Source organism: Lathamus discolor, chromosome 9 (assembly GCF_037157495.1).
Source record: "Lathamus discolor isolate bLatDis1 chromosome 9, bLatDis1.hap1, whole genome shotgun sequence".
NCBI classification, from domain to species: domain Eukaryota; kingdom Metazoa; phylum Chordata; class Aves; order Psittaciformes; family Psittacidae; genus Lathamus; species Lathamus discolor.
Genome location: NC_088892.1, coordinates 6,387,748 through 6,402,358, shown reverse-complemented (window position 1 = coordinate 6,402,358; position 14,611 = coordinate 6,387,748). Strand labels below are relative to the sequence as shown.

The 14,611-nt window shown below is 42.9% G+C and overlaps 1 protein-coding gene across 1 annotated transcript in view; it reads left to right on the top strand.

The window, feature by feature from the left end:
• The window catches only part of DCX (doublecortin), a 69,108-nt gene that overhangs the window by 4,243 nt on the left and 50,254 nt on the right, over window positions 1–14,611 (top strand). The window contains exon 3 of the mRNA XM_065689468.1: window positions 8,499–8,839. Coding sequence (XP_065545540.1) covers window positions 8,499–8,839 — 341 coding nt within the window. The remainder of the gene's footprint in view (window positions 1–8,498; window positions 8,840–14,611) is intronic.

Here is a 14,611-nt window from a genome sequence, read left to right as displayed (position 1 = left end):
AACTGGGGTGCACAGACGACACCCGCAGCCTCCCTGCTTTTCTCTTCCCTGAGCAATCCGTTCTTTGTTTGGAGCTGGAATATCCTGATTATCCGTTGCAAGAAGGGAGTTGTTCTTCCCTGTTCCTTGATGTTTTCCTCCAAGCAGATGACCTGGCTGATTTGCTAAGGACAGAAATTCCTCAAGGCTTTTGCCTGTAGTAAAAGACAATGGATGTGTGTTAGCTGCTGAACTGCAGGGGCATCCTCACCACTGAGTCATTGTGTGACCTTGACTAAAGCATCTCTCGCTACAATTCCTTATCTGTCAAATGGGATACTCATTTCCCAAAAATACTTTGTGAGGACAAGCACACAGCATAAATATTGGTTTCCATAGAGCAGTTCTACTGGGAGGAAATTGCTGCCTTTCAGAGCGCTGATGCAGCCCTGCTGGAGTTATTCTCAGCCCAGTTACAGCTGTCAAAGGGAGGTGTGGCCTCCCTTAATGTCAGAGATTCTGCCAGGTTTCATTCTGGGCTTTTCATATGGCCACAGCCTTTCTCTGGTGGCAGCTCTCGGGCCTGCTTGGCCCAGGTTTTACATGAATCCTCAGCAATATTTCCACAGCAGAAAATGCAATTCTTTATTCTCTTTTTATACTCTTCCTGCATTTATGCTCTTTCCGCTTTTTTGCCAATGAAGTTAAACCTTTAGTTGTTACACCTGCTTTACATTGGGTATTGTTGCAGGTCAGAACGTACCTAGCTCTTAAAATGTTTTTCACGGGTTAAGCACAGGCAGGAGGTGATGGATTTAGGTTCTGGCTTTGTTCTGTCAAAGTGGTATCTGGAAACAGCACTGAAGAGGTGGTACTAAAAGGAAAATGGGATTGTATGTGTGGCTGTGTCCTCAGCAGAGCATCAGTGAGGAAAATATAATCTGCAGAGTGAAAACAAAGGAATGAAGTGTTTGAAAATGCAAACGCCAATCTGCTTGTTATTGACAGCTTAGTGATAACAATATTCCCATATTTCTAGGGATGACCTGTTGCAGAAAAGCAATCTGGGAAATACATTACTTTTGATTTCTAATACCATGGTTGTAATCAACCTTGTGGTAAACTGCTGTTAGCTTGGGTGTGTGTAACTGTGCTCTAGGTACACATGGAAAAACAGGACTTCAGTGTAATTGTGTTGTGACATACAAGAAAAAGTGTATGTTTGCCATATAAATTAGCTTTCTGCTTGGAGACTGAGCATAACTAAACCAATTCTAGTTCCTATAATGTGGCTAATGTTGTAATTTCCAATAAACAAGTAGCACCTGGGAAAAGAACTCACCAGAGAGGCTCATCTCAGTATGATTGCAGAAATGGTAATATTTCACATGGATCCCTCCTAACTGCCTGTTGGGATGTGCCTCTTGGTCCTTTCCTGCACTGAACCGTAATGCCTCACATTTTGGAAGCCCACCAGGACTCTGTCACACAGGTTCTTTTAGCTGCCTGCTGAGTTCTTCCTCACCTGGCACTGGCTGCTTTCCGCACACTGCCTCCTGTATCAGAGAGCTGCCCATGTCCATGTCTCCCAATGACCTTCTCTCAAAATCAACTTGTCTTACCATTTTTTTCTCCCCCCTTTCACTCCTAATGGCCATCTTCCATCACTGTAGTCAATGTCTTAATCTTAGCTCCCTATTTCCAGCATTCATTTTTAATGTATTTGTAAATAATGCACATGCTGCCATTGATAAGCACTGTATTTTTCCTGAATCTATATGTTGTTTAATGCAGTACAGCATATTGCTGCACTATTACAGCTGGTCCTGACTACAGGTAAATTGCTGACAGCATCTCCCACTTGTGTACTCCCTTGGCTGAGTCAGGAGTGGATGTTGGGCCCAAGTGCTACTGTCTGTCATGGTTGGTTTAGTCAGTAAGTAAATCTTTTGGAAAATAGCACCAGGTGATCTTTATTCCTTTCATATTATAATTGGTTCTAGTGACCAAGGCTTTAGGAAGTCGATATATGAAGCTGCCTTTATAGATTATTGGTGAGCCGCTGTTGTACCAGTTAATTCTGTGCCTTGTACTGTGAGAAAACTTGAATATGAATGATACTAAAAAACCTCATGTGCGATCTTTTCCAGCCTTGCTCAAGCTGACAGTCGAGCAGCTCACACTATCGCCCAAGTTTATACTAAAACCTAGTTGCCTTTGACATCAGGACAGGGTGGCTTATTCCTTGGTTCATTTGAGCCTCTCTTGTAGACCCATTGTGATGGGATGGCAAAATCTCCCTGTCTCAGCTCTGATTACTCTTTTTCTTTGAAGGGAGGGCTGGATAAAGGTGGAAGTGGATGTTATGCATTCATTTCCACAGCAAAGATGGCTTAAGAAATGCTGTTCTTGGCCACATCATTCCAAAGTCGGGTTGCAATCTGCTGTCTCTGTTGTCCCGCTAAATGAGCTCTTTTTAATCCCCTCCATCATTTTGCTGCTTTCCCATGTGGCCCCAGTAGCAGTTGCTTGACATAAGGAAAGGGGCAGTGAGGTGCAAACTGAGAGTGAGGGAAAGGCACAAGGCAGAGTCCTGGCTGCTGAAGCCATTGCAGCTCTGGGTTAACCTCAGTGCTGGTGGAGACTTGATTGGTTCCTCTGGAGGGAGGGACTGACACTTTCACAGAAGCCCAATTTTCCCCACTTTTAAAGATCAGACATTTGTCACAATGTATGTAGAAGTGCTGACCAGATGGGGCATCCTACTGTGCAAGGCGCCTTTTAAATGTAGGAAGAGAGAACTCCTGCCCAGGGAGATTATGGTCTGAACATGTCAAAGTGGAAGGTGTTGAGGAACTAAGATACATCTTTCAGGTTTTTTATTATAGGTAGACTTAGGACCTGCTTCTAGCCAATGACTGATTTCATGTGGAAATAAACCCACCAAATACAAATACAGCATTGATTGGACATGGGCAGCAAAGGCAGAAATGCCGACATAGACTAAAACTAGAACTTGAGACGCTCAACATTTAGTTGAAGCTGTAGAGCTCCTCCCTTGTGAGCTCCTGGTTTACTCAGGCTGTTAGGCAGGAGGACACAGCCCCCCTCGTGCTGTGGTCAGAGGGCCCATCCAAGGCTGGGTTTATGCCCTTGTCCTGTGCTGGGCTACTTGTCTGAAATTTCCTCTTGCCTCAGATTAAACACTAGAAAAAGCTGAACAGGATTTTGTTTTGGTCAATGGGGTTTCATTACAAGTGTTCTTGGGCTGTGTGAGATGTTCCAGAAAGTGTTTCCAAGCTTTTTGTATCCTGTCATGCCCTGGGGAATCTTTTCCAAAAGCTGGTCCAGGAGTGTTTCAAGTGATCGTAGGAGGGACTCCACCCTGGAGCTGCACAGAGCCTGGTGTGTGCTGGGACTGAGGGGTTCATGGGAAGTGCATTGAAATCCCCACCCAGTGCGTGCGTGTTTCAGTTTGCCTGGAAAACTGAATTTCACATAGTCCAATATTGAAGTCTTGGGAACCTATGCCATTGTTTCCTGTGGCTGTTGTCCTGGCAGCTTGGCTAATACATCCTATATAAAACTTATCCTTGCAGTTCTGTTTCATTTGCTTGCTCCTCCTGGCTGTTGCACCAGGACTGGTGTGGTCCCAGAAATTCTTTCTGGGCATCACGTGGTTTTGAAGGCATTTTCTAACCATGCGTTTCTTTCACTTAACAGAACAAGAGGTGTTTCTCTCATGGAAGAGCTCCCTGTTGAAGAGCCAGAAGAAAGCTCTTCCAGAGTTCATTTTGCCACGGTGGAGTAGGTCTTGAGGCAGAGAAAGATCCTTTTTAATGCATAAAGAAGCAGGAAGTTCATGCATTTGAAACTAAAAGCCTTCTTTAACATCATATGCAATGAACTCTGCAAGGTGTTAAGTCCATTTAATTCCTATTGAAGTCATGGTAAATCCCATGAAACACAAAAGCTGGGCACAGCAGCACAATCTCAACTTTGCAGGAGCAGAGCTTACAACCAGAATAATTGCCTGCAGCCCACAGAGGCTGGTTTTTGGAATAACTGTTAGCAGTGACACTTTCAAAATGGCCCCAATCCAGCTTTCCCGATTTTTCTCGCAAGACTTCTCCCTGCAGTTCGTTATACTTGGAACCTTGCTGGGGCATGCTGAGGAAGGATAACTTCTCCTGAAAGCACAGCCTCTCATTTTTAGTATTGTCACAAGGAGCTGCTGTAAGAGGGTTGAGCGATTAGTACTCATCTCGAGCTTAGAGTTCCTTTAAGAAACCTTGTCTAAGGCAAACCTTATCTCTGCTGAGATCATCCCTTCTTTAGGGGCTGAGTAATCACCTTGTGCTTCTATCAAATGGGTAGCCAGAGTAATTCAGTGTGTTAGAAGCCATGGCTTCAAATGGCAAATATGCTGATCAGGACTTAAGGTCTACAGTCAGTTCATCTATTGCTAAGGGCAGGATAGAAAGAATAAATAAGTGCCTTGGCTGGTTTGGTGGCACGATAGCAGTTGTGACACCTCTGGAGCATGCTGGCATGATGACAAGTGCACATCGCGCTGCAGGGCTTTGGTTTCACTGTGCAGGAAGGGCATCTTGCACTAACCTGGCACTGTGCTGTCCTTAGCACATTGGTGTCATGCCCACAGCGTGTTCAGCAGCAGCCTGGGTCTCGTCAGGAGGATGCTTCCACTCCTGCAGAATCTTCCCACCCCCAGTGAGTGAATGTGTTTCTCTGGGCTCCCATTTGGGGTTTTGTTTGCCAGCAGTAACAGGGCTGTTCCTCATAACCTTCTCAGGGCTTGTATTTGGATTTCTGCACATGTACACAGCTGCTTGCGCTCTAAAGATGTGTTCCTGGAAATATTTGAGCACAGATTTTATGCTTAGGGCTGGGGAGCAATGTGCTGCTTGGACTGGTTTCTTTTGCTTTTGACAAAATCTCGTATCCTCCCCTTCCTTCTGTTATTCTGTGCACATCTTCTGCAACCATGCTGTCTATCACTTATATTTCTTTGACTGGCACAGTTGTACACCTTGACTTCCTATTATAGGCTTAGCATAGATGGAAGTAGCAGAGAAACCAAGAAACTACTCCTCTTTCAGTGGTAGCACTACTCCCCATTAGTTTTCTCTCTCCTGTGATCTTCTGGCCACAATACCACAGTGGTACCACAGTACAACAGTGTTTGAAGCTGGCAAGTTCACAAGTCATCTGCCCATATTTGCCCAATCCTGATACCCCCTCATGGTAAGGTTTGGGTAGCACTCAGCTGTGAGAAGTGAAATAGCAGATATTCCTGGCTAACAAATGGCAAAAGGGATATGCCTCACTGAGGAACTTGAATAATAATTTTGCTGCTATTTGAGGGCCATAAACTGATTTGGGAAGACATCAGCTGAAGTGATTTTTAAATTCAGTTAAAACTTTGGGTTACACCTTTAGGTCTGGGAAGAAGGAAGGAAAAGCTCCTCTTCCCTGCAGCTCTGCTGCTGTGACTGCAGAAATGATGCTGGAAGAGTTGCTCTTGTGAACTGCTCTTCTGAAGTGTCACTCCCAGCAAACTGCTGTCTGGATTTAAAATTCAGTGAGATCTTTGCAGGGGTTTGGTTTAACTGAAACCAAGTGAGAAAGGGCAGATTACATTTTCCACCTGCGACTGTCAGTGTAATTTGAAAGGTCAGTATGTGCGTGTGTATATATATGTATATATATGCACAACTACCTAATGCCACATTTGTGGAAACAAAGCCTGGAGAAGAGTATTGCCTAAATGCCACTGTTGCCTTCAGTGTATGCTCTTGTAAACACACTAGACAGATATGGTGTGCAGGGAAGAATTTCAAATGATTCAGCTGGAACTAGGAGGAATAGTGCTCTATTGAACAGACCAATAATCTCTACAGTTTACTTTAAAGCATGGAACTTATTAATGGAAAATATGCTCTAACGCCTCCCATGTTTACAGAACACAGCACAAATATATACTTGCTTTCATTGTGGTGTCTTCAAACTCAAAGTGTTGCATAAACAGAGATGAAAGTCAAACCTTGCAACACTTCAGTGGGAGATACTGCTACTTCTGCTTCCAGGTAGGGAAGCAGAAGTGCAGGACTAGTCAGTAGCTTCCACAGGGAGGCCTGGGCAGGGGCGAGGAGTATTCCAATCACTTATTCCTAGTCCTGCATTTAAACATAGAAATCCCTTTTCTCAAAGGCTAATGCTACAGTTCTGTTGAGCACACTTCTAAAGGCTCTGCCACCCAGGGATTATGGGCTTGGGAGGGCTCAGGTTCTTAGGAGGGCTAATTCCCGGTGTGCATTTCAAACTCCCCTTGCTGTACTTCACACAGTTGTGAAACTGGAGAGGAGCGTGGGCCCCCTCTGCACTGGGTGTTGCTTGGCTGAAACAGATGAATAAACCACAACTTATCACTTATTAATCAGAAAGACTTAAAGTATTCAGTGCTTCTGGAAACCAATATCTCCAATGGGAATTCATTATAATGTATGGTACTCCATAGGGTATCTTTATGCTTCTATTGAGTCAGAGTCAAGAAATGTAAGAAATTAAGGACCTTCAGCGATGGGCACTACAGGATCAGTTTATGGAGGGGTTTTGCTGACAGCATACATGCCTCAAATATAGATCTTTATTGCTTGTTCAAGGTAACAGAGCCTCCTGGTGGAATTAGTGCATTTGGGGGATGCTATTTGATAAAATGCTCAACTGGCAGTGTTTGTCAGGAGCCTTGCTGGCTGTTTTCTCCCTTCTGTATTTCTGTTCAATCTTCAGAAGGGAAAACAGAATATCTGCTTCCTGTTGATAAATGATTTTGGTCACTGGAGATGGAGAAAAGCTGCAGTTGATGTAAGCACCATGACTACACATCCCTTTCTGGTGAACTGGGTACAAAGTTGGGGTTAAAATGTTAGCATCCTGAATCTTTCTGTGGCTGCTCACTTAGCAGTAATAAGGACATAAATACTACAGAGACTGCTCTTTTAAACCTATTAAAGTCTTCTGTTTATATGTACCTGTTAGTGGTCTGTCAAGGGATTGTCTCAGTGCCTCCATCAAAAACGCAACTTAATCAGCAGAAGGATGCGTACATAAACACTGAGCTGGCTGCGTTATGTGCCTGGACCATGAAATGCTGTGGAAATCAGTGGGCTGTTTGAAACCCAGTATTTACATTTTTGCCAATTAAATGTGAAATCCTGCCCTGGAGATCCTGTGATGGAAAGCTAGACTCAGGTGTTGGGTAGGCTCTTCAGAGATGGCCAGTTTGCAGCAGGGAACAGATAAGGAAATACAGCCAGTCTACTTATATGAAGAAGCATTTTTACTTATCCAAAACAGTGCAACCTGCATTTTGATTTCAAACCTATCGTAATATTTAAAGAACTTCATTCTGCAAAATCAGCTCAGTACAACACCCAAAGAAATGCCATAAAATCCTACAGGTACCTATGTTATGCCTTCAGTTCCTATTAAAATTTTATCTCAGCAATGACTGAGGTTTTTTCCAGTTGCATCCTCAAGTGCTCAACAGCCTGAGTCATTTCAGACTAGACAGCTACATTCCCTTAGGGATACTGTTTTACAGTCTCATTCTGGTCATAACTCTTCTAGCATCCATTAGATTTGCAGACCCAGAAGAAGATCCTATAAATCCTTTAAGGTGCTCTTAAAACCTTAGATAGGACTCTGTAAATCACAGCTTGAAACTAATTTTGGATGGGGTAGGGAAGGTTGGGGTTTTTTTGATGAATTGCTAACAAGACTGTGTAACCCTTCTTTACCGTGTCTAAATTGGGATTTAATGTATTTTTGGTTGGTACCAGCCATGTAAAAGCAATGGATGGTATTTGGTGTAGTGTTTTAGATCAGTTGCCACTAAGTCTGTCCTCTAATAGACTGCTGACCCTATAACGAAGTGTTTTTGTTATGCCTGCAAGATTTATCAGAGCTGCTCTTGGTAGAGACTATTCAATACCAGGGTTTCATTATTTTTCAGGCATGAGACAAAAGGTACTTTGTGGGTGAATGTTGATATCCTCTTGGCAGGGGATGACAGGCTGAGGATGTAGTTGGGCCTGTAAAGATGGAGAGGAAGCTGGTAAACTTACAAAATAACTTAGATGATTAAATGAATTTGGTGTTTAGGAGCTTTTAGCAGCTTAGTTGCATGTTCAGGTGTCTGAATACCTTTAGAACTCTCAACGTTTTTTAATCCCTGGTTCATGTGGCTGAGTGGTTTGTATTTGATGTAAGCTATGGCTGACTTGCTTACTGTGGGGAAATCCTAGTCATATTTTATATAAGCATAAATATAAAATTAAAACAAACCAAAAAGTTTTCATAACAAGCTGTCATGGAAGTGTTAATGGAAAAATTATTCATGATTTGTACAATTAATGGAGGAAATGGGTAAGGTCTGGTTTTCAGCTGTCTTATGGTAAGAAGTGTAGAATTAGACTGGTGTTCATTTCTTTCCAAAGGGGAGAGTTACGTTTGCTCATCTGACAACTTCTTCAAGAAGGTGGAATACACCAAGAACGTCAATCCCAACTGGTCTGTCAACGTGAAGACATCTGCCAACCAGAAAGCACCTCAGTCTCTGGCCAGCAGCAACAGCGCCCAGGCCAAGGAGAACAAAGATTTTGTGCGTCCCAAGCTGGTAACCATCATCCGCAGCGGGGTGAAGCCCCGGAAGGCAGTGCGTGTGCTCTTGAACAAGAAGACTGCCCATTCCTTTGAGCAAGTTCTCACTGATATCACTGAAGCTATAAAACTGGAGACAGGAGTGGTCAAAAAGCTGTACACCTTGGATGGGAAACAGGTACGAGTTTTTACAGATGTTATATGTCTTTCTCTTTCTTTTATCTTGAGGCTTTGCTGACTCAGAATGATTTTTGAAGCCTAAAATTAACCTGAGATGATCACTGCCATCTGTTCTCTTAGAAGTCAGACTTCTCATGCCAGTGGTTAAGTTACTAAATTTTCACTGATATTAATATCAAGTAAAGAATGTAGCCAACAGCGTGAGGGAAACAGATGCTCCGTCCTGCACGCCAGCGCGCAGTGCGTGTTGTCTGTACTAGCTAAATACTAACATGGGGAGTTCAGCTCATAGCCACCAGCTGATTTGTCTCTGGAGTCATTGCAAGAACTCTCAAGCTTTGGATTCACTCAGTGAAAAAGTGTTGCTTGATTTTCCTTGCCTTCAGATGAAGGCTTGCTAAGATAAAGTAATTGACCCAACCATGCGCTTCTGGCAGGCTCAGTAATTAGCAGGAAACCCATGGAACTCTGTTGTGTTTTCTCGACTAACTATGTGAAGAAATAACATGCAGAAAGGGATTTGGGTCAGAAATGTTTAGTGGGTCATCACAATGTGCTTCATGTCTACATTTTCTTGGAACTGAAGGAAACATCTGTCTTTTGTTAGCAGCTACATAGCAATAAGCCATTTTATATTGCTGTAACTATGAAAACCCTTAAAAGAATGTGGAGGATAACTCTGGGGACTGGGAAGAAACAGATTCTTCAAGGACAGTTCTAAGCTTTATTTAAAAGTTCTGTGTCTTCTGTAACTGAGGGATGATCCTATTTTCGTCACTATTTCTCTTGGTCCAGATTCTAGATTGAGGCAGCACAGCTCTTGTAGGTAGGGTTTGGACACTGGCTATTCTAGGGATTGATGCTATTGCTTTAAATTAATTATTTTTCCTATCTCTGGAGAAAATGATTCAAATTCTCTCTTGAAATACCATGCCAACCCCAGGGAATGCATCCAGCTAGCGTGCAGACTTTACATATGAAAATGTTCATCCTTCCAACCCCAAATGTAGGCCCGCAAAGTGTCCTGTGCAGTCCATGTGCAGTGTGTGGGAGCTGAGTAGCATGGCACTCTAACCTGTCTGATAGTCTTGGTTTTTCTCAGTCTCTGGATCCTGCATGTTGGTTAAAGGCTGCTTCTAACTTCAGATACACAAAAATCACATCTGCCTGTCAAAGCTTTTCTTTCCACTTGTCTCAACCCAGCACTTTTTTTCTTTATATGATGTATAATTTATACATAAGTGGGTGACTTTCCAGCTAGACTGTCTGTAGATGCAGTAACATGCTGTAAATAAGCAGTGATACAGAGAGTGATGTACTGGAAACCTGGAAAGCGGCTGGAGGAAGAGAAAGGAAAAGGTCACGATCTGTCCTCACTGAGGAAATTATAGATAGGCACACAAGTCCATGTGTTCTGGTCACAGCAGCTTTACATAGTGTTTTTTAGATGAATCTGGCCTGAAAGCAGCATGAGCCTACTCATGCTGACACAGGGTCCTGTTCCTCTCACAGTTGTGAATGAAGACCTTAATCTGAACTTGCAGATTGCCTCAGTTCTTTGAGAACAGCCAGCATTTTGGAGGTGAGATGTTGCTTTGAGTGGTGTGCAGTAATAGGGATGTCTCATGTACTGCCATCAAACTGTTCTCTTCAGAAAGGGGCACAAAGATCTATGTAATTTAGCAGTTCCTACTGCAAGCTGTTGTCCATTGCAGACACCACACCATACATGACTCCTCTTGAATCAAAGCATAAAAGGCAGTGTTGTTTGCCTCATGTCAGGTATCAGCCTCTGATCACTGTACAGTGACTGGTGCTTAATTCAGCACTGTTTTGGCTGAGGCAACCTGTCAACTTCACCATCAGTTTTTGTTGCAGAAATGTAATGTCAGTAAAGACCGAGCAAAGATACCCCATTCAACTTGTTTTGCTGCCTGTATAATTCACTGTTTTATGAAATGTGATATTTCATTGTGTGTTGAGCCACCATGGGGAGTTTCCTTGTGTGCAAATGTCCACACAGCATTGCAGCTATTGAAAAGAGTGAGATTTTGTGATCTGACAATTTGATAATATCCATTGGGCAACGGATATTTGTTTGCAGCTTACCTGGCTTGCTTAGGCTTTGCTTTTATTAGACTGCAGGAAACCTTCCTTGGTTTTTTAATCCAAGTGTGTTCTTGGTGTTGAAGCTAGAGCTTGAAGCTTCTCCTGTGGGTGCAGTGTTTGCTGTTGGGGTTTCCATGACATTCTGCTCCATAAAATTTGACCTTCTGACATGACATTGGAGGTTTTTACATGCCTGATTCTGACATTAGAAAGAGATTCTTGAATGCCTAATTCTGACAAACAGTGCTTTATTTTCAGGAGAAAATATTCATGCAAAAGCACAAGCTGCTCAAAGCTGAAAGCCTGACAAGAATCCTGACAGTCTGTCTCTTTGAGTGTCATCAGAGGCACGTTCCTCCCTCTGTTGTGAAGTGGTAACATTTACAAAAGGAACGTACAAAGGAAAATCATCCTTTCTCAGTCCATGAGCTGGGACTTAATGAGGGGAGATGATTATTTTATTTCGAGGCAGTTCCATGGTGCTCATCAGTAATCAAGATGCTTTAGAAGTACAGACAATAGTGGCAATGATGGAGTGGTGTGTAAATAATTACATTCCTGTGCATGGCAGACCTGCTGCACTGGGAGTGAGAAAGCAGTTAACTGAGAGCTGGGTGGGGTGCGTTTGAATAATTGTAACAACCAAAACAACAGTGAGGTTGGGCTTTTGAAAGGAAATTCTGTTTCCTCCGCTGTCTTAGGTTGTCTACAGGAATATGGCCCTTTTGAAACTGCTATATTAGTATCTTATGTTTAAATAGTTTATTTAACTTGGTTTTGCACATCTTTCTAATGCCTGGTGCCTTATCTGTCTGTACTCAAACTCCTTCCCTCCTTGTCCTTGATGGACATCCATGAACTCAAAAGGGGTTTCAAACTGTTGATCAAATATGAGTCATGACACAGAAACACAATGAAGATTTAACTTTTGAACTTTTATGGCCGTATAGGAAACAGGACAGGTCAAAGAATCCAGTGCGTTAAACAAATATTACAGCGGATCAAATTCAGCACTTGATTTCATGACTACAACTGCTGTTGTGTTGAAATACATAATATATATTAATATACACATATGCAGGATTGAATGTGGTCTGATCTGTGGATCAGACCTTGGAAACCAGTTGTCTTGAGAGATTCCTTCTCTTTCTTTAAGCACTTGGTTATCTCTAGTGTCCCAAATAAGTCTGGATTCCTGGGAGCACTGGCTGCTCTATAAACACATGATGACTGTTTCTGCTTCATGTGTTTAATACACCAAATTAGACAACAGAATGTGAGACTGAGGATGAAGTTGCATTCAGATATTTTGAATGCAATAGTCTGAGCTAGACTTTGTATAGATTTACTGTCCTCTTTGAGCTTGGGCTTCTTTCTCACTATAGTGTACAATAAATAGGTGTTTCGCTGGAAAAGAGGAAGCTATTTTAATCACTGACATCCCAGTGCCCATCTTCTGCTTCCTGCACCTTGCTTTGCAAATGGTCTCTGTCTGCATTTCTTCCTGCTTTTAAGAAGTGACTAGTAAAAGCTAATGCCTTCTGTACATACTGAACTTCTCTTTTCCTGCGCTGGCTTGTATTCTGGGAGCTGTTTGGTAGGTATATGAAGAGAAGTAGTGACAAAAATCAGTTCCTTTTTTTGTGACTGGCCAAGCGGGTGATACTCTAGGGTGACCAGGATCTTATCAGGCAACTTTAGTCGTGCTTTAGCATTAAGATACTTTCTGTGGTATGGAATTCCTTCTGCTTTTTCTTTAGCTGATGTATTGCCATCTCTTAACTAATCCCCCTCTTCTGTGACACAGCAATTAACATCACCAAATAAGCAGAATAAGGTGCTGTTCATAGAGGGAGAGCTTGTACGCTTCAGTTCCACATATAAATAGATACTCTGGTCAACAAGCAGGGAACTGAATATGGTTTTAGCCATAATAACATGCTGTGATCTCCTCTCCCTGTGCTTGAAGACTTCAAAGCCTGGAAGACAGACAGTCATTGGCTTTTACCTAGCCCAGACAAAGTGCTTCCGTATCTGAGCGTTAGCTGTCTCATCACATGAAATGACATACATTTTCATATGTCAGGATCTTTGTGACAGTGCTCCCAAAAGAATTTCTGCTCTTAATAGAATGGTCCCCTGTAGCAGTCCTTGCTTTGAGGAGGATTTCATGTGGCAGGTGATGAGTGAAGTTCATCTTTCTGTTTGCAAGGCTGACGCAAATGCCTGGAAGGCCAGCCCTCCCCTCCTGGCCAGAGAAGTTGCCAGTTCATTTTAGATGACTTGCATCTAGGAAAGGCAGCAGCCGCAGAGGGAGAAGCAGGTGACGAAGCTCAGAACAGGTTAAAGGTCTATTGATTAGATTAATGAAATTGTATCAATGTGACATAGAACAAGGCTTGTATCAAAATATACAATTGCCTCCAATGGCTGTAGCCTGTAATTGATATTCAGGAAGAAGGTGAATACCTCTGTGATGTACCTAGTAACATCTGCATTCCTGAAAGATGAGAGGGAAAATATTCCCTCTAGAGCCCTGGAGATGCTTAACTTACACCCTGAGGCATGAGGTTCAAGGTTACAAAGCAAGCAAATTGCTTTGTTCTTACACATGTCGAGGGGTAAGATGTCAGAAACTCTTCATGCTTCTGAGCCTAGATAATTCTGAGATACAGAAAAACTGCATTCAGGTAACCCCAAAACAAAGCAGTTTCATGAACTTGTGTAAAGCTGAGATCTAGCCCAAGAACAAAAGGGAGGGAAGAGCAGGAGATGTGTGCAAGTGTGTTTTGTACCCTGCCTCCTGCAAAAGGCCCTGCATCAGCCAGTACTCACAGAAGAGAGGGGAGTCCCATCTTCCCTCCCTGCTGCATGAAGCTGTAACAATGAACCTGTATCTGCTGTGCATCTTTTTCTCAGTGCTTCGTGCTAAATGCTGAGATTTGGCAGGCCTTGCAGAAATCTCCCCCTCTGGTACCAAGAGGCCAGGTCTGGACGGAAGAATTGTGCAGGCAGGGTCTTTGCCCATAGCTGCCTCCCGACAGCTCCCTCAGGGTGAGGATTGCTCCCAGCTTCACTCCTTCTCATTGCTTTGCAGACTTCTCTCACTTAGAGTGTTTGCATGAGATTATTCCTCCCTAGCAGCCATGTGTCATGCAAGGAAGGTTAGTAATAATGCATGGGCTAAAGAACTTCTGAACCCAAGTCATTTACACCACCAGACAACACAGCCTAGTTCTCTCTCTTTAGGGAGCTCTTAGCCTAAGCTGGGAGCTCGGCATTGCCTGATTCATGCTGTGAGTAGATACTAACACAGACAAACCCTATTAGTCTGCAGGTATCCCTTAGGGGTTTTATCACTTGCTAGAATGAATAAGCCAAGCATCCATGAATGTGTATCTAAGTACCTATGATAAAATATTCAGAAGGCTTTCTGAGATGTTATTCAGAAACCTTATGCTTATTAATTTCTGTTTACTTAGGTCTGTGGGCCACAGAAACTGCGTGAAAAGGGGCCACTGGAACACTGTGAATCCTAATTCCTGTACTTACCAAAGCAGACACAGTCTGGTCTCAGCAGCTAAAGTCTCGATCAAATCTGTTCTCTTGTGAGCATTGAGGCTGACTTGTTTGCCATCAGTGTGATCTTAAATCAGCTCCC